This window comes from Monodon monoceros, unplaced genomic scaffold (genome assembly GCF_005190385.1).
Source record: "Monodon monoceros isolate NGI ecotype Baffin Bay Population unplaced genomic scaffold, NGI_Narwhal_1 Super_Scaffold_22, whole genome shotgun sequence".
In the NCBI taxonomy this organism is placed as follows: Eukaryota; Metazoa; Chordata; class Mammalia; order Artiodactyla; family Monodontidae; genus Monodon; species Monodon monoceros.
Window position 1 is genome coordinate 5,315,772 of NW_021703779.1, and position 24,179 is coordinate 5,339,950.

Consider the following 24,179-nt stretch of genomic DNA (forward strand, 5'->3'; position numbering starts at 1 on the left):
TTTGGACAGAGGTCTCATAAATGTCGTCATCAGGCACGTCATATCCAGCAGGGTCCACGTTGCCCTGCATGGCGTTAAGAGAACGAGTACCGAGGCAGCTGATAAAGCTGTTGATCTGCTTTCTTTATTTTTTAATAAATTTATTTATTTATTTATTTATTTTTGGCTGTGTTGGGTCGTCATTGCTGTGCGCGGGCTTTCTCTAGTTGTGGCGAGCAGGGACTACTCTTCGTTGCGGTGCACGCGCTTTCATTGCGGTGGCTTCTCTTGTTGCGGTGCACGGGCTCTAGGTGCGCGGGCTTCAGGAGTTGTGGCGTGTGGGCTCAGTAGTTGTGGCTCGCGGGCTCTAGAGCACAGGCTCAGTAGTTGTGGCACACAGGCTTAGTTGCTCCGCGGCATGTGGGGTCTTCCCAGACCAGGGCTCGAACCCACGTCCCCTGCATTGGAAGGCGGATTCTTAACCACTGCGCCACCATGGAAGTCACTCTGTTTTCTAAATTTAATTTCCTAAATAACAATTGCTAGCATTCACGAGAAGGTGCTTTCAGGAACCGAAACAGTGATGACATGTTCCCTGCATAAATGAATCAGATGAGATGATGAGACCTCGGTATTGCAAAACTTAGGTGGGTCACGTGGAAACACAGCATAGTTCTATTTTTAAAGAGCTCTCATTATCATAGCAAAACTAAGAAATTCTCTCAGCTTAAGAATGTCAAGAAGCATCCTGCTTACTTACACGGTGTCCAACACAACTCCAAAGCAACCCCTGAAAGCCCAAGGTGGGCACTATACTCAATTCCCTTTAGAAGGCAAACAGCCTCCCAAAGCCTCAGTTCCTTATCAGCAGGAGATGGTATAATTTATCATCCAAACCAGGGCACGTGAGAGGGAAAAGGGGCTTATCAGCTGGGTCAATGGGCAACAGGTGTCAGCTGCAACTGTCCTGGGTAAACAAAAAGTTACCCCAGTTGTCAGAAACAAGCTTGTTGGTTCCACTCAGTCATTTTTGCCCCTGACTACACATTAGAATCATCTTTGGAGAAAACAGACATACACAAGCATACACCTATACCTACATATGCATACACATGTTTACATGCACAAATACATATGCATATACATATACTGAGATGTCTAAGCCCTACTGCAGACCAATTAAACAAGATTTCTAAAAATGGAGTGAATCTTGGGCATCGACAATTTTTAAAAGCTCCCCCAAGTGATACAAACAAGCAGCTGGGCTGAGAACCACTGAACTGGACACTCTCCAAAGCTTTTCCAGATCTCAAATTCTGGGAGTATAATTCCTGAGAATGAAGTTCCCACCCTTGCTATGGTCAAACTTTTAGTCTCCTTTCCAGAACACAGAATATTTCATACCAGTACGATAATAACCAACACGTATTTATGAAGAGTTTATACTTTACAAACCACTTTCTCGACATCATCTTTTTTTTTTTCCTCACATTAACTCCATGAGAAAGTCAGGTTGGTTATTACTGACTTTCTACAGGTGAGGAAATTGAGGTTTCAAAGATCAAATACACAGGTACCAGGCGTCTTACACAAGAAGCATAGGGAATAACCATGCCCACATCTTGATTAGCAACGGCAGCAGACAGGAGCAGGTGCCTGGGATTCCTGCCACACGGGTCTGAATTCCACTTCTATCATTTATTAGCTTGATAAGCTGGGGCAAGTTACTTAACCTCTGCAAATATCGCGTCTAAAATTAAAATAATGCCAATGCTCTTGTTCTGTAGCGCTGTGGGAAGTACTGCGTGGGAGTTACATGGCAGACCTTAGCCCCATGTCAAAGAAACAGTAACGACTGTATCATTGCTTTTGTTCCTGTTACTGTTACTCCTCGTCCTCTTCACCCTCCTTTTACTGCTATAACTATTACTTTTACTACTACTACTGCTAGAACTAATAACAATCATCCCTGCTACAGGCAGAGTCACTGGCCCTGCAAGGAGACAACCCTAATCACAGGAAAACCCTTTGAGCTAATCTTTACCCTCTTCCCACATACTCTGCCCCCAAACCAAAAGGAAACACGAATATTCTTCAAATGAGACACTCTGTGAAATCAGACACCCCCAGCCATGTAACAATGTTGAACTCTGGAAGTCTCTGGTATACACAGCAAACCGTCAGACTCTAGACAGATGCTCAGCTGGATTTAGAAACCGGGGTGAGAGCAGCCTTGCAGATGTGCTACGCAAATGTGCCTTCGAGGCAGAACCTATTGGGTTGGCCAGAAAGTTCGTTTGGGTTCTTCCGTAACATCTTACAGAAGACACCTAACGAACTTCTTGGCCAACCCGATATTTATCACCTGCAAGGAGCACACTTAGCTGGCAGCCTCCAGCGGCAGCCCCCTGGGGTCTGCTCCCGTGTTTAAATGGAAGCCCCACACTCCGGGCGGAAGCCCCCAGCCTCTCCCCATTGATGGAGTATGGTCATCAGTACGAGGGTCTGGCCACTTCTGCCCAGTGCCTTGCTACTCGAGGGCCATCCTTGCACTGGAGCTGCCGCTGGACCAGGAATGCAATCTGTGGTTCTTCGTCCTCCATCCCCCCTTTCACAGTATCCGGTTACACTGGGGTATAAAGACCTTCTGGTGAAAAATAACACAAAGCACCCCCATACATGTCTAACAACCCTGTCGAGGACGGTGGGGTGGTACCCTATACAACTGAGAAACAATGAAAACAATACAAAACGTTTTGTTCCAAAATTGTATTATTTCATGACTTTCTAAGAGGTTATTTGGAAAGCTCTATGGAGTTAGAAAATATGTCTGACCTGTCTCTCTAATGAAGTGCCTACAACATGAGGCTTAAAAAAAAGTGATTATGGATCATGTTCTATTCATGTCATCTTTGTTTTGCAAATTAAATTTGTTATGCCACATGAGCTCAAAGATATGAATATTTTAATAATGCCAGATCTATAAATTGCAAGAAAAATGAATTAGAATTTTAAAATGCATTCAGTTTCAAGGAATTGGATTTCTTGAGGCTATATTTTTCACCTACAGAGAAAAGGTATTCTAAATTACTGTGTTTCCATTTTAACCATGTTATTTCATTCTCATTTTGGTAATTCATATTTTTCAACATAATGAAAACATTAAAAACAAGCAAAAGCTAAATGGTAAACTATTTTAAAATACTAGTTGGACCTAGTCATCTAAATGTTCTTAACGTTAATATTACTATGGTTAAGGGTAATAACAATAAAATAGTTACCAAGTGACAAAAGGTATTCTATACTCTTTGCATGTATTAATCCATTTGGCTTCAGAAACATTTTATATTTTAAGTATAATCATTACCTTCTTATACACATTGACAAATACTTTATAGGTTATTTGATCTGGTAAATTATGTATTTTTAATGTTAGTATTGTTATGGTTGAAGATAATAATTATGCAATAGTTAAACAGTTCTTACTATGTAACAAACAAAGTTCTAGGCTCTCACATATATTAACTCATTTAGCCTCATACACATTCTATAATTTAGGTGTAATCATTACCCATGATGTATGAATTAAGGAACTGAAAAACAGAGAGGTTAAGTAACCTCCCCAAGGTCACACAGCTACATGTGGTACACCCTGGATTTGAACCAAACAGTCTGCATGAACCAGGAAAAGAAATGCCGACTTACCTTAAGCCACATCAATTAAACTTTCAGTCTGTGTGTCTGTATATAAATGCACATGCAAACTGAGTAATTTTAAATCAAACTGATTTGACTTCAACAAATGCATCTGAATTTTAAAATCCAAACGAGTATGGTCTTTGTCAGAGTACTCACCCTGAATATCCGAGGCAAGTTCAGTGTGCTTTGGCAGCCGCCTCTCTTGTTCAAATGAGTCTCTCACCTCGCGGAAGAGCTCCTGCAAGTGATGAAATGAATCAGCAAGCTCCACAAGAAAAGCCAGCTCAGCACTCAGACCTGTCTGGCTCTAGGCCGGAACTAGAATTTTCCAGGTGTGCATCAATCATTTTGTCAGACCTCTTGCACAGTCAATCATCAGTAAATAGTCATTAAGTACCTAGTGTATGCCGTTCCCTCAGCTAAATCCCAGAGCTTTTAAAAGGTAAGTATGGCTCTACTGAACCAGCAGTATTCACAGAAAAAGAATCCAATTTATGTCAAATATTTATCATTTGCCCCTCTACGGGATAGTCAGTAAAATACCCTAAACTTTTGAAGACGATTCCAAAAAAAAAAGAGCTGCCTGCCTTTTCTGTGACTATGATGCAGTCCTGATCATGTACTTTTTTCCAGTTTTACTGAGATAGAATTGACATAGAGCACTGTGTAAGTTTTAAGATGTAGAACATAATGGTCTCACTTACACACATCATGAAATGATGACAGTATGTGTAGTGAAGATGCATCATCTCATATATTAGATACATTAAAGAAACAGAAAAAATATGCATTTTTTCCTTGTGATGAGAACTCAGGATCTATTCTCTTAACGATTTCATATAAAATGTGCAGCAGTGTTAATTATCTTTATTATGTTGTACATTACATGCCTATTACTTATCTTACAACTGCAAGTTTGTACCTTTCCACTGCCTTCATCTCATTCCCCCTCTTGTCACCCCCCACCTCATAATCACAAATCTGATTTTCTTTTTTTTTTTTTTGGCAAGTTAAGTTTTATTTGGGGTGAAATGAGGACTGCATCCCAGGAGACACTGTTTCAGATAGCTCTGAGAAACTGCTCCGAAGAGGCAAGGGGGGAGCCAGGCAGTTTTGCAACAAAGGGCAGGTAGTCTGAATGTCATAAGATTATTGTTAGTTAATGAAAACCAGACATCTCAAGTTAAAGAATTTAGGGCTTTTCTATGTATGGGAAGATGCAAGAGTCTGGGCTCACTGAAATCCTTCCTTTGATATGCACCTTAGCTATCTGGGGCCAGTATCCTGTGTTTTCATATTCTGAGTTTCCTCAGGGCTCACCGCGGGGAGTGGCTGCAGTCTGATGGCTGCTAGATGGCAGGTATTCTTTCCTTCCTGAGTTCCCTCAGGGCTCACCCTCTCACCTGGCTGAAATCACTGATGACTGTGACATCCTTTGTTTACTGATATGGCAGGAAATATCCGATTTCTCAAATCATCCTCTTGGTCAGGAATTCGACCAATACTTGGGAGACATGCATGACCAAATTTAGTCCCATGGTGCTGGGAGGCTCATCCCAGATCAGGAGAAAACTCTTGTTGATATGCCATTCCAGGTGCTAATTTCCAGATTAGGCCCTGTTGATAATTAAAGATACTCTGGATCCTCTGTTATGATCCAGGAAATGTTCTCCCTTATTGCTTCTTCCCATACCTAGAACCACATTATTACAATTATTTTATAAGAGTCATAGATGTGGTCTATTTCCTCAAGATGTTTAGTCATCAACAATTTTGTTGGAGACCTAGTTACACACTGGGTACTGTTTAAGAGACAACAATCTTATAAAATAGACAGGATGTAAGTAATGCAGCTAGTAGCACTGACAAAGCCATAGTGTAGCAGGGAGACATAAAGCACAAACAATTTGGAAACAAAGAACAAATTAAAACACTGATTAGTATAGCTAGTTGTAATCCAGTCGCAATAAACCATCAAGTCCACAGGAGAGCCAGCTGGAGAAGCCAAATTCTGGCAAGTCTGAACTCTTTCTCTATGAGTCTGTTTGTTCTTGAAGTATAATTGACCTTCAACACTATGCTAGTTCCTGTTACACAACGCAGTGATGGGATACTTCTATACATTTCAAAATGATCACCATGATTAGTCTGGTTACCATCTGTCACCACACCAAGATATTATATAATTATTGACTCTGATGAATGCACTTTTAAACTCTTTACCCATACTGTGAAAATCCACTGGCAGGATACAGATCAGGAGTCATGCTGCTTTAACATGTGACCTGACCCCAGGGACTGGGTTAGGCAGGATTCCACATCACTGGTGCCACCTTAATTTAACGCTTACACTCCTGTCTTGCAATGGCTGGTGTCATCTTTTCTCCCTCATTAGACTAGCCTACCTGCCTCATTCATTATTATATCCACGGGCCTGTGAAAATGCCAACACACAGAGCACTCACAGGTGAATATTGCTGAAAAAATACATTCATAGATTAAGGAGACAGTTAATAAACTCTCACAAGACTGTGTGGAATAAAACACTTACTTCAAAGTATGAGCTCTGACGGGTGTTAAAAAAATCTATCATATTACTTTATAGACAGCCTTGCTCTTCGTGCATTTAATACTTCTAGCACTGACACCCATGGCATGTTGTAATTTATAAATTTAGTAAGACACAAGTTCAGACAGCATTGTTAAAGCTGTTGGGAAGACATCATTTAGGTGGTGAAAAAGCCTAGCAAATAATCAAACACTGATATCTAATATAATCTTTCTTCTCTTTATATCATTCACAAAGGGACACTATTATGCGTTAAAATGATTTCACAAGTCTAGGTTATTGATAAGATGTCTGGAAGCAAGATATGCAAACAGGAGTCTTACATACATTTAATATTAGGTCACTGACTGTATCATCAATTAAGTTATTGGCAGTTACTGGGTTAAATGATCTCATATTGATGGCTTTTTATATAATGTTTCATACTAAGTTTCAGATAGAAATCTCTAGAAAGTAAGTTATACATTACATGTACCTATGTGTGTTGGGAATATACATCATACATATTAATTTTACATGGGTAGTCATTACTTTATCTAAATTTGTATTTGTTTGTATCCTTTAAATTTTCTATGAAGAATATGTGTTTCTTTAGAAATAAGACAAATATTTTATTTCTTAAGAAACTAAACTCTTACAGGAGTAGAAGTAACTCACACTTCTTTTGTGAAATAATGATTCCCCCTTGAGTGTGCGTGTGTATATCCATATACATAGTTCAAAAGCCTATTTTCATGACCTAAAAGTTACATTAGCAATAGCTCTAATTATGAGAGCTCATTAACAGGAAATTATACTAGTTAATATAGAAATTGTACCTTTTTTTTTTTTTTTTTTTTTGCGGTAGCGGGTATGCGAGCCTGTCACTGTTGTGGCCTCTCCCGTTGCGGAGCACAGGCTCCGGACGCGCAGGCTCAGCGGCCATGGCTCACGGGCCCAGCCGCTCCGCGGCATGTGGGATCTTCCTGGACCGGGGCACGAACCCGTGTCCCCTGCATCGGCAGGTGGACTCTCAACCACTGCGCCACCAGGGAAGCCCCTGGAAATTATACTTATTTTTAAAATTTAGTTTTCCTCACTAAAAAAATGAGTTCATAAAGTAGACTCTAAGTAACGGCTATTTAGAACCTCAATGAACATTTTAGATACAAATAAACACAGGAACAGTCTGAACAAGTAACATACTCTATAGCCATTTGACTTTTATTCAGGACAGAACCTAATTCATCTACCTTTAAATCAATCAGTACTCTATAAAGGTGAAGGAGGCAAGAGATGAGAGGGACAGAAATGACCATATTAATCTCAGCTTTCTTTTTTTCTTTAACATCTTTATTGGAGTATAATTGCTCTACAATGGTGTGTTGGTTTCTGCTTTATAACAAAGTGAATCAGTTATACATATACATATGTCCCCATAACTCTTCCCTCTTGCATCTTCTTCATTTGAATGTTTACATATTTGATTTTATATCGGGATTTCAGTCATGTCTCAAGGAAGGCACACAGAGCATGTGTGCCCTTTGATGCATTGTAGACTCAAGTGGACGATGATAACTGAGTCTGAAAGCTGACTGCCTTCTCTTTGGAGGTGATGTGGGGAATGATAAAGCACAGGCAGGGGAGAGTCCGCTGGTTTCTAACTGGACTAGGGCCATGTTAAAGTGAGACCTCCCTGGCACTCCCAACCCTGGGAATTGGGGCTTCTCTCTGCCATTTACAGCATTCTAGGATCTGCGGTGTCTCACTCACATCAGCCAGCAGGGGGCAGCCTGTAGACAGTTATAGAAAACAATAAACTCGGACCATGTGAGGAAACCTATTTTCACATATGGGTCAGTTCCATCTGGCATTACGTTTGTGGGATTTTGCACGTCATCTTGCAGGACGCAGGCCCACTCTTCTGAAAGTCACTCAGTAACTAAAGGCAAACATTTCTGAGAATCTGCTGTGCTTAATTGCTACTATCCCTTTAATCGAGTTCCTTGGACAAAATCAAGGATCAGAAGTTGTCTCAACACTTTGAGAGCAGCCAATGAAAACCCGGGGGGAAGGGAAACTATAAGATAGTGATAATAGTCTCTCAACAATGTGCACTAAAACAACCGCAGTTTACTACTTCCCAGTAAAACAGCTAAGGGTACAGCTTTGCCCTCTGACGAACCTGGGTCTCTTTCCTTTGCTCCCTCTATTTGGCCAGGTAATCTGGGAAAAGTGCTTCAGCGTGTGTGAGGCCACTTTCTCTACCTGCTTCAGAGCATTTATTGTGGAGATGGAGATGAGGAACATAACACAATTAGCAGAGGCTCTGGCACACAGTATGGGCTCTGTAACTATTACCTGATTACTATTAATTATGATTATTCTTCATGCACAGGACATTTAATCCAGGGCAAAGGTGCAGCAGAAAGTGTCAGGAGTATCTGTCCAGCCCACGAGCCTCCAGGCCTTGGCACCCATCCTTCGCCATTCCTCATTGCTTGGACCAGGGATGGATCCTGATACACATTTGGCCAATCATATATTCTCTCTACCGGACACGCAGCCTAGAGGGAAAGGGAGGCTATTCTTTGTTCCGTTTGGCTGAACTGAGGGGCTCCCACGTTTGGTCACATGCACCTTGAGAAGCAGAGAGAGCAGATCTCCTGAGAGGAAGGGAAATAAAAGAGATGCTGCATTAGAATCCACAAGACCCTGGCATTCCACATTTGCAGCAACACGGATGGACCTGGAGACTGTCATACTGAGTGAAGTAAGTCAGACAGAGAAAGACAAATACCATATGATGTTGCTTATATGTGGAATCTAAAGAAACGGTACAAATGAACCTATTTACAAAACAGAATTTGAGTCACAGAAGTAGAAAACAAACTTATGGTTACCAGCGGGGAAGCGGCGGGGGGGGGGGGGGGGAGACGGAGGGATAAATTGGAAGATTGGGATTGACATATACACACTACTTTATATAAAATAGATAACTAATAAGAACCTACTGTATAGTGCATGGAACTCTACTCAATACTCTGTAATGACCTATATGGGAAAAGAATCTAAAAAAGAGTGTATATATGTATATGTATAACTGATTCACTTCGCTGTACACCTGAAACTAACACAACATTGTAAATCAACCAAACTCCAATAAAAATTAATTTTAATTAAAATGTTAAAAAAAAAGGCCCTGGCAATCCAAAGCAGAAGCATGGTTTCCGCAAGCTTTCCCCTTTTTAGTGCCCATCCCCTCTAGACTTCCATCGTTCCTTGGGTTCTGTATTCTAACAATAATTTTCTTTATCCACATATGATGATTTTTGTTTTTTTCTCTCAGCAACCAAGGGAGTCGTAACTAAGGCAACAAATCTCAAAAACAGAATTTTTTTAAACAGCTCATTATTTTATAAGTAGAACCCAATAATCAAGACAGACTCATTTCAGACGTAGCAAAATATTTCTTTTCTCCCCTTTTCCTCCAAGATGATATCTGGGCATACGGGAGAGTATTTCCGAGCAGGGCTAGCTAGATGGGCCCCATGCTCAGAAGGCTCTCACACCTGGTTTACTGCTCTGCTGTCACCATCTTGAAACTCTTAATAATTTTACCTCTGAGCTTGCGTTTTACAAGTGAAGTCTGATGGGACAGTAAAGCGTACACACAAATGAGCAGCAAGGATGCATGCGATGTGCATTTCTGCTTTCCCTTGCCACCGCTCTCTTGCATAGGGCCTGCGGTGCCCATGAACAGGCACAGAATTCCAGTGGACCCGCAACGTGTGGGAGACACCCAGTCTCACAGCCAGCACAAGGTAAGCACGCCACACCCGGAACTGAGCCGGCAGGGGTGCTGCCGGCCTCAAGAGGACACGTTATTCATCCCCACCACAACTTCCTACAAATGCAGAAAGAAGGCACAAGGGTACTAAGAAACACAAATGACCAAGAGAGAACCCTATTACTCCCTTTCTTCCTGAGGTCACTTCCCTGTATTGGCCAATCTCTTAACCTGGAAGTGATGACATAGAAGAAAAGTGAAAGAGTAACTCTAGTTGTTTTCCTTGCAGTCCGTGCACATTGGTCAGGTGGAGAATGACCAACGTGGACTGGTCAACAGGCTGTGCAGAATCTTCTAGACCCCCTGATGACCAGGCTGAGGCTTATTTTAGCACTGGCTTTCTAAGTGGGCACCTTCGTCACCCAAACCTGCAACATGGCTCTGGTGTCACAGTGGCCAAATTGAGAACTTCTCAAGAACAGTGGTCCTCAGCCCTGGCTACACGTTAGATTCACCTGGGAGCTGTGTCTTCCTAATGATAATATTGATGTCCAGGCTCCATCCTACACGCATCAAAAGGAGCAGAATTAAGACACTGTACTGGTGTACCACAGTTCCCAAGGCTATGTCTGCAGAAACAGGCAGGGCGATCTTTGTCTACAAACCCCAACATACAAACGTGAGAAGTGGGGGATTAGCACACTGATTTTCTACCTCAACACCCCTCCTTCCCTCACTCAGCTGTGCCAGGGGGTGGGATGGGTTTTCCCCCTTTGCTTAGGCAGGGACTTGCCCTAAGTCGTAACCTGAGTCCTCTTCATCCACAGGTAGCCAATCCCAAACAACAGTCCTCGTGCCATCACAGCACCTGACGTGGACGCCCTAGGCAAAGAGGCTGCACCAAAGCTTCAGGCATGAACAGTGCTGCCTCGTGTGAACAAATAGGGAAGGGAAGAGACCCCCAAGCCTGAGACGCGAGAACTTCCATGTTTAACGGTTTGCTGCAGGACGAGCCTCTAAAGTTCCTGGGGTGACGGTGCAGCTGGACAGGATCACTGCTGCCTTCACTTAGCAATGTCTTTATGACAACGATCGTCGTGAACGCCCCGCGAGCGGACATCTCCTTTTGAACATCTGGGGGGACAGTAGAGCAAAGCAGTCAAGGAATGAATCCCGGCTGAGCCTACGATCAGGCATGCGATCTCGAGAAAGTTACTTTGTCTCTTTGTGCCTCATTCAGCCATTGTTGCCACGTGAGCGCCACCATCGGTCGCCCCACAGGGTTCTTAGGGACGTTGAATGTGCATTGGCGCGGGCAAGGCCCCTGGAGGGGCAAGTGCACGTTCAACAAGCAGCAGCGAATGCAAATTTGGCGTTGCTCCACGCCTTTGAGCACAGAAATAGAAACCAAATAAAAAGCACGCCCAGAGAGCCTTTGCGCTGCAGAAAGTATCAGTCACTTGCCACTCTAACATAGAAAGTATAGGGGAAAAAAAAAAGGCCTAAGTCAAATGTCAAGAAAAATGTGTAACTAATAGAAATGCCTCTGATTTCAACAATTACGCGTCAACATCTGATGAAAACACACCTCGGGTGGGTGGCCCATACAAGTGGGGTCACTGAAATGAAGTCTACGTGGTTACGAGATCCTTCTCACTCAATATTAAGCAAAAATGTTACTTTAGTTTCTTTGCTAACTGAAGGAAAATAACCTTTACACTCGTCTGCGTTCACAGAATGCTGAAATAAAGTTAACTTATATTTTAAATATTATCTTGTGAATGCTTCTGTACCCTACAGAATCCAAATTTTTTCCATAACACAACTGGGAAAATGGGGTCATGTTGGTGATGAGCTGATTTTCTAAAACTTGGAGTATATGAGAAAAGTGAATTAAAAATAAAATTTGGAGTATACGTGCATGAAAAAACAGGAAAATTAAATTTCAGAATTACAAAGACCTTTTGGAGAGCCCTGAGCTTACAATTTTACTTTTCCAGCTGTTTTTTAAGTGCAACGTGGCCATGCAGCTACTCCAAGGACTCTGTTAGGAAAAGTTTACTTGCTGACAATGGCCCTTCAAAAGCATGCTAAGAGTGCAGTCGTGCTCCCTCAAGGGGAGAGAGTGAATAAAATACGGGAAAGTTTGGCGCTTAAAATGACAGCTTAAATAGGGCTCTCTGGCTTCAATGTGGGGATTCAGAAATACAAAACTAATGTTAGGCTGGAGGTAGACTTCCCCAAGCAAGGAATGCTGTTGAAATGACTTTGAACTTGCCATCTCTTTTATTCACAGAGAATGAATTCTGTGTGTTCATTATTTTAAATATATCTGCCTACTGGGAAATAGCACAGTTCATCAGAACTTGGGATTTTTTTTTTCCCCCCAGGAAAAACGGAATCAGTCCATACGATTCAAGAAGTACGGCTCCAAAATACTACCACATTCTAACAGTCACTACTCTGCCGCTAGTTTTCTGAGAATTCAAGCCCTAACAGAAGATTCTGAAATTACAGCTGTCTTTTCCATGTCAGCCTGGGTCCTTTCAAACTTTCTCTGACCTCCATTTCAGACTTCTAACCAATTTTACCCATTCATTTTGTAGCTTTGTGAATAGGGAATGTTTCTGTGTATAGTTTGCTATAACACATCACTTTTGTCTTAGAAATTCTGTGAAGATGTAAAGAATGATTTTGAAAGTTTATGCCAGTGGTATATTTCTTACGGTTTTAAAATCAAGTATGAAACACATTAGTGGAGACTCACTAAATGGTGACTCTACTCTCTTCCCAAATGCTCAGAAGTAAGGGATGATGGGAGGACCTTTGAGATCACTTCCCACTCTACAAAATGCTTTTGGTAGAAGGGCATCATCATTATTGTCACAGCTGTTAAAAACAAACATTTATTTAGCCTCTACTTCTCTGACCCTATGTGTAGGATAAGAACCTTGGTAGCACTCCAAGAACCACAGCTCCCTACATGGAAATTTATCACAGGGAAACATTTGCATCCATTTACACCGATTTGGTGAGCAACAGTCTTGTACCATCTCTAATATCCAAAATAGCTCATATAATTCAAAAAAGGCAAACAAAACTACTGATTAATTCAATGGTGAACATTTATGCCAAGCAGCATGTACTGTTCACCTAAACATACCTAAAATCGCAACCAACTTTTCAACGCCCCAAACATCACAGTCGTGTTCTTATTTGTTTGGGGAAATGCTCGCCAGATGAATACGTATCATGAGGTTTTATACATCGAAAAGACTGAATTTCCCTGTCTTATATAGAGATTATAGCTGCATTTTTGCTTGTTTAACTCAACAAATATTTATCAGGTACTGCAGTGGATGTGTTGGTTTAGGCTTGCCCAGCTGACTCCATCTGGACTTGGCAATGCTTCCCTTCATTCTGTCCATCGTCTGCAGTACTCGCTCCCCCGTTCATGGGCTCACATCACTGTATCACCATTTGCTGTTCACGCTGACTCTTCCAGGGACACGCATGCGACAAAAATAGAACCAGCAGGAGTCTTTTTCTAAGTTTGAGAGGTGGGTAGTGAAAGAACTTTTCCACTGATATGCTGAGAGTCTGTGAGGCTGCCAGCAGCCTCCTGGGGATGTCCGGACTGCAGAATGAAACTAAGATGAGAAAAACAGGAAATGGCACAATGGTGGCCTTCCAGCACCCACTGCATGCTTGATCCAGCCATCTCTACAGTTAGTCCTACCTCTAAACCTCCCCATATTTGATATTTATCCATTTTGGCTGCGCTGGGTCTTAGCTGCGGCACTCGGGATCTTCGTTGCGGCATGTTTAGTTGCGGTATGTGCAGCATACGAACTCTTAGTTGCGGCCTGCATGTGGGATCTAGTTCCCTGACCAGGGATCGAACCCAGTACCCCTGCATTGGGAGCATGGAGTCTTACCCACGAGGGAAGTCCCTAAACCTCCCGATATTTGAACTAGCACATTCTTTTTGCTTAAGCCAGTTAGATATCTGAAACATACACTAAAGATTCTCAACTCATATAAACATTTAGCTACCTTCTAGATGCCGGCAAAAACCAAGAAGTAGAGACTTTCCCTGGTGGCGCAGTGGTTAAGAATCCACCTGCCAATGCAGGGGACAAGGGTTCGAGCCCTGTTCTGGGAAGATCCCACATGCCGCGGAGCAGCTAAGCCCGTGCACCACAACTACTGAGCCTGCTCTCTAGAGCCCGTGAGACACAACTACTGAGCCCAAGTGCCACGACTACTGCAGCCCGCGCGCCTAGAGCCTGTGCTCCGCAACAAGACAAATCACCGCAACAAGACAAATCACCACAACGAGAAGCCCGCGCACCACAACGAAGAGTAGCCCCCGCCAGCCGCAACTAGAGAAAGCCCGTGTTTAGCAACAAAGACCCAACGCAGCCATAAACAAACAAATAAATAAATAAAATCCAAGAAGTACAAGACAGTTCCAGCTCCAAATCAACTCTGAACGCAGAAGGTGGAGGCAACCGCATTCCTAACCAGAATGAAAGGTGAAAAATACTATCGCAATGCCTCAAGCATGGTAACAAAGAGAAGGGTGTGGTTAATATTGACAGAAGGTGTTTGAATTTAATCCAAAAGGACATACTGAGACAAAAGAGTTTTTTAGGCCCAGAAGAATAAGTAGAACTTTAGAGTAGAAAAATGTGAAAGTACATTCCAGTAAGAAAAAACAGTGAACTAAAAATGGACAGTTTATCCACTAAGATTTTTTTCTTTAAATTTTCTAATGCCTACTCCAGTCCTTGTCATATAAACACTAAAGTATATTTAAAGAGTGAACAAAGGCATGAATACAATTGATTAGATACATGATTTATCTGGAGTTAGGACCCTGGTCAATGACATGACCCCCTTCTATAACACTGTTCCTAATGGAAATTATGTTCTCTTTACAATAACCTACTTTATGACACAGCTTCCAGGAAAAGGAGTAATCAGAGTGACTTACTGCTGTAATTGATAAATGCAGAAAGGGTAGCTTGAGTTAATTGCTACACTTGCTTTTTTTCTTTTTTCTTTTCCAGATGCAAACAAGTTTCCTAAATGTTATAAATTTATACATCACATTTATTAAACACTTTTACCACTTTTTAGTAAAATTATAAATGCCTAAATGTGAAAACCAATTACAAATTCTGACCAAAGAAAGGACTGAAGGAATAACAAGATTCTGCGACCCGTCAAGGGCCAAAGAGCACGATCCTGGGCACATAATAAGAACTTACTAGCTCATTAATTCACTTCTGAGCCACTGTAGAGGAGGAAGGTCTGTCAGCACCGTTGTAAAAGTTATATGAGGTAATGGGTACAAAGGACTGGCATGGAATGGGCCCTCAACAGGTGTCATAATTATTAATAATAAGCTTCCAGCAAATAGGAGTAGATGCAGAAACAAAATACACCAGAATTCTTATTTTCTCCCTTTGAAGTGAGGTGATTAGATAATTGGATGTTTTGGCAATTAGGCTGTTTCTTTTGATGACAGCATCAGTAATGATGAGATCCTGTACTCCAAATTAAAACAGAGTAGTATTTTGGTGAATCTGATGAAGCATACGGCACCAAAGCTGACATTCTGTTTATCACTCAGTGCTATCACTTGTTTGACACGGATATTATTTCCCCAATAATCCCCTCCAGGAAGATAATTATCTGAAGGGTAACGAGAAGGACTGTTCCCGACCATCTGTACCAATTGTGGACCACAAGCGGCCAGGTCAAGGGCAGAGCTGTTTAGCAACAAAGAAAACAGGGCAGAGAGAATACAGACTTTCTTTTATTGGGCTTTTAAAAAATATTTAGGACTCCTCTGTCAAGCATTTGGTATCCCCCTCCCACCATCACTTCACAACACCAACACCTGGCTACCAAAGATCTAAAACCCCCTTTGTATAAAAGATATCTGTTAAGTATGAACATTTTGAAAGCTTCTCTGCTCTATCTCACACTCATGCAGAATATCAACTGCAAGCACTGTAATTAAGTAATTCTAATACAATAACAGAAACACTCAGAAAATCTTTCTACCTTGATCTCTCAGTTCAGTGTATATTATATTTGGAACCTTTCACATATTAAATTAAAACAAAGCTTATACATACAGGTTACATTTTTTTAATGTTTTTTCTAATAGAAATAGCTTGATATTTAGTTTCTATGCCATGTTAAGATGATCTATAGTGTACACTTTCAGATGTCTCCAATCTCAAGTAAATTACACTTCTTAAGGACGCCTAGCTTTGAATTGTTTTCAAATGTCACCAGTCTGGTTACATACATACATTTGCATATATATACATATATAACAGAAAATATATTACATATATAATTCATATACTTTTCGAAAAAAGTATTCTTCCATTTAGAAGAGAGTCACCCAAGGGACTTCCCTGGCGGTCCAGTGGTTAACACTCCACGCTCCCAATGCAGGGGGCACAGGTTCGATCCCTGGTCTGGGAACTAAGATTCGGCATGCTGCACAGTGCGGCCAGAAAATCAAATGAAAAAATAAATAAATGAACATAATCACAAAAGTACCATCACAGCTCTATGCAAGAAGAGTCACCCAGTTTTACTTCAAGTCGTTGGTTCTTCTAGCGTATTTCTAACAGAGAGAAAACAGGTGCAATGGAAAAGGCCCTTACATTAGTGAGATCTGTTTAGATCTGTTTTGCAAGATTTAGAAACTCGGTTCTAACTCACTTAAGAAAACAAAGAGCAAACGGTGGGTGCGGTGTGAGAGTGAGCCAGGGATGGTCGCAGTTGCATCCCCAGGCTCAAGAAATGCCATCACACCTACTGGGCCAGCTTCTCTCCCTCTCTCAGCCCCGACTCCCTCTAAACTGCCTTTATTCCCGGGCTGCCCCTCCACACGGTGGCCTTCGCGACGCCTCCTTAGAGAAAACAACAACCTGTGGGAAGGCATGGAGCCTCCTCTGTGGCTTCACGTGGGACGCTCTACTCCACGACTGCAGAACTGCCTTGCTCAGAATTCTACGGTGGTCTCAAAACAAGGGAATGCTTCAACAAGGCACAGAGGATGTGGTGACCCGAGCTATCACCTTGAGGCCCCTGTGGCAAAGGGCGCTGCTGTGTGTGCCAACGGTGTGGCCACAATCCTCTGAAATTAGAGGCTGTGCATCTAACCTTTAAAGTGCATCAAGTTCAGCTTGCAGGGCTCTGGGAGGGGGTGAGGAGTTCGTACACGGAGGGAGGGTACGGGTGTCGCAGGGAACGATGGCATGTGCCGCACAGAGCTGTTCACCTGTACTAAGATGCCAAGGTTGGAAAATAAATGCCACCGCGTGGACAGTAGACTGGAACACGAGATTACACTCAGACACTTTGCGATAAGGCTCAGTCCTTGGGGCCGAGGTGTGGCAAGCATCCCTTATCCCTCCCTTACCCCATACCTTTCTCTCTTTAGGAGAATACATGATCAAATCTTGCGGGAGGAAACTGGGGATGTGGAAAGCCTTGGGCACTTTGTTTCTGTGCCAGCTGCTCTCGTAGGTACCTCCCAGAGCTAAGGGTTTGCTGCCCCCCAGCTCAGTGTGGACATGCACAGCACCCGTGTGTGGCTTTGTACGAGCACACGATCACACCTCTGCAATTACACATTGACTGTCTCCTTACCCTCTAGGCTCTAGATGAGGAAGAACTGAATTCCTGTCAACTTTGTGTGCCCTGAACCAGTACTGTGTTTGTTAAACAATGGATACTTAAATGTTCGATAAATGGCTAGAAAATAAACCAGTTCAAAACTAAATTACGGGGCTTCACTGGTGGCGCAGTGGTTGGGAATCTGCCTGCCAATGCAGGGGACACGGGTTCGAGCCCTGGTCTGGGAAGATCCCACATGCCGCGGAGCAACTGGGCCCGTGAGCCACAATTACTGAGCCTGCGCATCTGGAGCCTGTGCTCCGCAACAACAGAGGCCGCGATAGTGAGAGGCCCGCGCACCGCGATGAAGAGTGGCCCCCGCTTGCCACAACTAGACAAAGCCCATGCACAGAAACGAAGACCCAACACAGCCATAAATAAATAAATAAATACATTAAAGAAAAAACTAAATTACGGGGTTTTCCTGGTGGCGCAGTAGTTAAGAATCCACCTGCCAACGCAGGGGACACGGGTTCGAGCCCTGGTCCGGGAAGATCCCACGTGCCGCGGGGCAACTAAGCCCGCGAGCCACAACTACTGAAGCCCGCGCGCCTAGAGCCCATGCTCCACAAGAGAAGCCACCACAATGAGAAGCCCGTGCGCCGCAACGAACACCCAATGCAGCCAAAGATAAATAAAAATAAATTTATAAAAGAAAAAAAAACTATAAATTACTAAGGAAAAAAGAGAGGCAAAACCAGGCAAAAGATTTACTGAAAAATGTTCTGAAAAGGCAATTAAATTACTATATACTCACATCACGAGAGTAATTTACTTAAATCCAACAATCAAAACAAATATTTGTTAAACATACACTATGTGCCAAGTGCCATTCATGGCGCTGAGATTATAAAGACAAATGTGAATGAATCTGATATTTTTCCTTACCTTAGGAAACGGAACCTTTTAATTAGTTGCATTGTGGGTATGACATGGGGTAGAAGGGAGAAAGGAGGAGAGAGTTAAAAAAAAAAAAGTTTAAATTGTTACATTATGGAGGTTTGTGGACACTTTTCCTGTGACCCTTAAATTTGGCGGGATCTCACTCACCGGCAGGGGTGGTAATAACAGCTGATCTCATCTTTCCTTTAAGCAAAGGATCCCAAAGCCGTGGTGTGCGTCCTGCCTGCCCCAGCGACAAATTTCTCACCTGTCTTCTGAATCAACCTGCTGGCAGTGCCCCAAAGCAGGAAAGAGGTGGCCCTGCCACCACTGCAAATTCTGGCTCTGTGGACCTTGTCTCTCCTTAAATTTTCGATGCCACCGCATCACTTTAAACCAGACCACCCCAGGAGTGAGACCGGGGCTTTGCAAACTTTAGTGTGCAGAGCAATGCCTGGGGATTCTGTTAAAATGCAGACTCTGCTTCAAGAGATCTGAGGCCTGGGATTCTTCCTTTCTAATAAGTTTCCTGGAAGACGCTCTCTTGGGAAGACCACACCCTACCATAGAGTTAGAAGGCAATGGAAGGATCAAGAATGAACAGCTTGGGCTTCCCTGGTGGCGCAGTGGTTGAGAGTCCGCCTGCCGATGCAGGGGACACGGATTCGTGCCCCGGTCCGGGAGGATCCCACATGCCGCGGCGCGGCTGGGCCCGTGAGCCATGGCCGCTGAGCTTGTGCGTCCCGAGCCTGTGCTCCGCAACGGGAGAGGCCACAACAGTGAGAGGCCCGCATACCGCAAAAAAAAAAAAAAAAAAAAAAGAAAAAGAACAGCTTGTCCTTCTATATTTCCTGGATATACACACACTTGCCCTTCCCGTGAGTAAATTCGAATAGTAGTAAAGAATTCAGAGTAATGCAGCTGTGCTATGCATAGGCATTAGGGTGCCTGCAGAAGCAGCTGTCTCAGAAGTCTACTTACAAGAATAAACACGAGATCTCTTCCTTAGTCATGACGTCCAGGGTTCTTGCTTACAGAAAGTGTTGTGGGCCAGAACCCAGGTCACTAGCATCCCAAATGAGGGAGAAAGAAAAAAGGCCAAGGTAAAGGCCATCTGGGGAGCTCCCACCCACTCCCTCTCCTGCTTAAGGTAGAGACACGCGTTTTTCGGATTCTCTTTTGTACTTCAGTGAGCGTAAATCTGTCCTTTAACAAGGGGGCCTGGAGAACCCTCAACCAGAAACTCTGCAATTCCTTAAGGCTTGCTTGTTAGGATTAGATAGGGAAGACACTGTTGAGGGAGAGAAGGAATTGTCAGTCCTTTGAATCCGGGAGGGAATGCAAGCCAAGTGGGCCGCCTTAGAAAGCTGCTTCTCAGATCTACCCAGAGCCACTGGTGCTACCAGACGACACAGGCTGGTCTGCTGAAACCCTGCTACGCAGCATGAACGTTACGATTTAGCACCAACTCAGATTTTACCATCCCATTTTGCAGAGAAGTCACCTGGGAAGCTCAGAGAGGTCATATAACCCACCCAAGGCCACACAGCTTAAGGCGGGCTAAGGATGTGAACGCTGCCCAAAGCCATAGTGCGACCTTTCCAACAATGCTTAAGGAAATATCTGAGGTAGTCTTCCAAAAGCTGCGGGGCATTCACTCCCAACGTAGCCCCTAGACCCCGCCCTTACACGGACAGCTGGACCGCCCCGAGGCTGAGGCGGGAGGGAAACCACTGCCGGGGAGCAGCCGCCAAGAAGGCCAAGCACTTCCGGTGCACAGAAAATGAGGGTCGTTCAGGGTCAGCAGACTTGCAGGTGAGGGCCGGCCCGCACGTGGCGTATAGGGACTAAAATACATCCCGAGGCATCCGAAGACAGTATGACTCGAGACGAGAAAGTCTTATCCCTTACCCGCCCTAGTGGACACCAAGGTCAAACGGCCGCGCGCGCGCCGCCATGCCGAGTCCAGCGGTTTAAGTGGAGCAGGCGGAGCCTAGCGGACGTACGCATCGGCGCGATGACGTCACAGACCCGCGCGGGTAGTCCGGCCTCAATCCCTTCTGCGGAAGCTTCCTGGGCGGGCGTGGTCCGGCCCTGATAGGCAGGGCCCGGTTGAGTGACGGACCGGCTCCGCCTTCCGGATAAGGGACGGCGGGCTGGGAGTGGCGGGGGACGAAGTTCTACACGGAAGTGCCTCAGACCTGCATTGGTAGGGCGGAGCGCGGGGCGGTCGAGGGGCAGGTTCTGGCCCTCCGGAGGTGGCTCCCGGGGGAGTGGGTCCGCCTAGGCGTCCCTGGGGGTGTTGCAGCAGCGACCCTCGTCCCGCCACCCCCAGACCACAGGATAGGGGGGGCACTGGGCCTGCGTACGCTGGGTCGGCCCCTCTGGAGACCCATCCCCTTCTCCCCTCTCCAGTCTGAAGAAATTAAACCCAAACCGGGGCTCGGCTGCAGCGATTGCGCCTCCTTTCGCACAGGGCCTGGCTCTGCGCATCAGAACGAGTGTTTTCGGTTCCTAAATTCCAGGCCGGGGCCAAGTGCCTAGTCTGAAGGTCCCGGAACCCCCGAGAAACCCCTGAGGGCATCCAGGGGGAGCAGTTGGGGGGGGCACTGTTTTATACACGTGGTGAAATCGTTCCCCCTGAAGTTTCGTGAACTATAGTTTCATTGTTAGATTTGTTGCAAGTATCAGGTGATGCAGATGTCGTTTCTTTGAGCCTCCAGTTGCCCTCGCCAGTCATGACCTCAGTTTGTCTTGAGAAACTTGGCTATGAAATACACTGCATCGTTGAATAATTGAGTATTGCATTATTGAATAATTGAGAGCATCAGGTTAAAAAAACAAAATAGCAACAAAAAACGGATGCTCACGATGGAAACGGTGGGGAGTCGAGACATATGTTTTAAATTCACTGATGCACTCGCAAAGAGCAAATGTGTCTTTCATTTGAAGTTTGCTACCTTCTCTAATGATTTTACCAGTAGCCCACACCCCCAAAAGTTTCAAAAGGTCAAGAAAAAAGGACCAAATGCCTTGCCAATGGCAATTTAACCATTTAGTTTTTGTCATGTAATTAAAAAGTAGGTTGCATAGTCTATGCACTGAACAAATATAGACTGTTGTAGTTTTTTTTTTTTTTAATTAATATGATTGTAGTGGGTCAAGGTGAAAGAGGGAAAAGTTTCCTTGAAAGATTTGGGTGATTAATTAGACTTTAATTGAAAAGATTATGCTTAGAACAGAGAATTCTGTATATAAAAGAAAGCCTTGGAATGATGACTAGCATAAGAGTACACAGCATGTGGAACAAACTATACCAACTTAACGGGCATTTTTGGGTTTTGTGTCACCAATTTCACAGCTAGAATGAAGCACATCAACTTGTCCTTTGCAGCGTGTGGGTTTCTGGGCATTTACCACTTGGGGGCAGCATCCGCACTTTACAAACACGGCAAAAAGCTCCTGAAGAATGTCAAGGCCTTTGCCGGGGCTTCTGGGGGATCCTTGGTTGCTTCTGTCCTGCTAACAGCGCCACAAAAAATAGAGGTAATTAAGTAGTAACTAGGCTGTGTTTCTCATCCAGAAATTACGCCCAAACAACGAAGATGATTGTTAACTATCTACTAAGTTAACTGCAGAGAAATAATCCTTTGCCTGGGAAACGGAAAAGGTTGACTTCTTTTAAAATTTAATCATTCGGGATCTCTGCTCTCCATTTGGAAAAGATTATTATTTTGGGTGACAGCAAGACAAGGAAATAAAATCCCTTCTTTTACTCTTGCGTGTTTATTTAGTCTTAAGATTCCAGCTTTGTTTCTTTCAAGCAAAGGATATTTCTCCATTAACTGATCATGAGAAGAGCACAGAGCCTGTTCTCAAGGCCTTGAACATGTGGCTGATAAGTCTTTGCTTGCTCCTATTTACAAACAGGCATATAAACTAAAATGTTGGCCTGTAATATCTTTTGTTTTTTAATTTATTTTTGGCTGCTTTGGGTCTTCGTTGCTGCACGTGGGCTTTCTCTTAGTTGTGGCGAGCAGGGGCTACTCTTTGTTGCCGTGCGAGGGCTTCTCATTGCTCTGGCTTCTCTTTTTGCAGAGCACGGGCTCTAGGCACGCCAGCTTCAGTAGTTGCAGCACGCGGGCTCAATAGTTGTGGCACACGGGCTTAGTTGCTCCGCAGCATGTGGGATCCTCCCAGACCAGGGATCGAACCTGTGTCCCCTGCAGTGGCAGGCGGATTCTCAACCACTGTGCCACCGGGGAAGTCCCTGTAATCTCTTTTAAGAGGAATGATATTGGAATTTAATTTGTTTTTCATTCCCACAGTAAGAAGCAGCCCTGAATTCCAAGCAGTTTATCTAGAAGTAATAAAAATAAGCATTAAGTATTTCATTTAATGTAATCTATGTTTTTAAAATCTATGTTTTTAAAATCTATGTTTTTAAAGTTTTCTGCCTCTAGACAGCCATCATGCATTCTCTGACTGTGAGAACTGGCTTCTGCAGGTGGAGAATATTCTATCTGTTAATTACTTACATTCTCTAGCAGCTTGGAATAGTAATCAAATAATGATTAACATTTCCATGCCCAAGGATGCATTTGTCACATTTAAATGTTGAAATCCGCAACATTTTAAACATCAGAAATCTTGTTTTCAAATCTCTGATGAGCTGCTTATGGAAGAGAAACTGGACTTTAGACCAGTTATTCAGAAATCCACTGCTCTTTTTCTTTTTTATATACTAGAAAAGTGATGGAAAATTTTAGAGATTGTACAGGATGAGAACGTGAAGTCAGGGAAAGTATACATGAAGTGTGCAAACTCCCCCCAAAGTAGCAGACTCATGTGCTTTGAAGTGCAAGCTGGTCCCTCCCAGCTCTTTATTTCCTTTCTGAAGCACAGGGCTACTAAAGGGTTGTTTACTCCTGTTCAGGGCAGTCTTTCCTTTAGGTGGGAGCAAATCCCGAGCTTTGGATTTGGGTAGATTTGGTTTCGAATCCTCAGCAGTTTGAAATATATTAATTGTGATTTAGAATTAGACTGATTTGGAAATGCTGTGATCATAAAGCCCCTTCACTGAAATTCTGCGATGTTCAGACATTGAATCCTTTACCTGAATTTGAGACTTTTGATGTCAGTCCAATTACCTGTTCTTTTTTACATTTTCGGTAAGTTGGAGACCCAGTCGTATTGTCTCATTGTGTTGGTCAGGCCTTAGGGGTAACTCTTTATCGGCCGCTCATGTTGGCAAGTGGAAAATGATTCTCTGGATTCACCTAGGGCATCCTCGTTTCTCTTTTCTCAAAATCAGTTTTCAGCCATTTGCCTTGAGGTTACTTTATTTCTTTTCTCTTGAGCATTTGAAATCTACCCCTTGAAGGATGGCTTTGAGCTTTCTTAGGAAGCTGTTTTCTACCTACTCAAGTCCCTGTTAGCTCAGTTCTCCCTGTTGGTATATAAGTTCTTCGAGCTTTGTGGTGTTGTGACAGAGATGTGAGTAATGAATCCAGCTCCGAGCTGGTGCATGTATAATTAAGACCAGCACCTGACGCTGGTGTATTTTAG

At 43.5% G+C, this 24,179-nt stretch overlaps 1 protein-coding gene and 1 long non-coding RNA gene across 3 annotated transcripts in view; one reads left to right on the forward strand and one right to left on the reverse strand.

The window, feature by feature from the left end:
- Positions 1-521: 521 nt before the first annotated feature.
- On the reverse strand, positions 522-20,575 carry LOC114905931. 2 transcript variants are annotated; one of them, XR_003796334.1, is made up of 3 exons: positions 20,523-20,575; positions 3,835-3,916; positions 522-574 (listed from the first exon to the last, which is right to left on the reverse strand). It is a non-coding gene; the product is annotated as an uncharacterized LOC114905931 (long non-coding RNA). The 2 variants fall into 2 exon arrangements; XR_003796333.1 differs by lacking the exon at positions 20,523-20,575 and adding an exon at positions 19,593-20,173.
- A 193-nt stretch (positions 20,576-20,768) lies between these two features.
- The window catches only part of PNPLA4 (patatin like phospholipase domain containing 4), a 28,340-nt gene continuing 24,929 nt past the window's right edge, over positions 20,769-24,179 (forward strand). The window contains exons 1-2 of the mRNA XM_029239863.1: positions 20,769-20,820; positions 21,973-22,157. Coding sequence (XP_029095696.1) covers positions 21,978-22,157 — 180 coding nt within the window. The 5' untranslated portion in view covers positions 20,769-20,820; positions 21,973-21,977. The remainder of the gene's footprint in view (positions 20,821-21,972; positions 22,158-24,179) is intronic.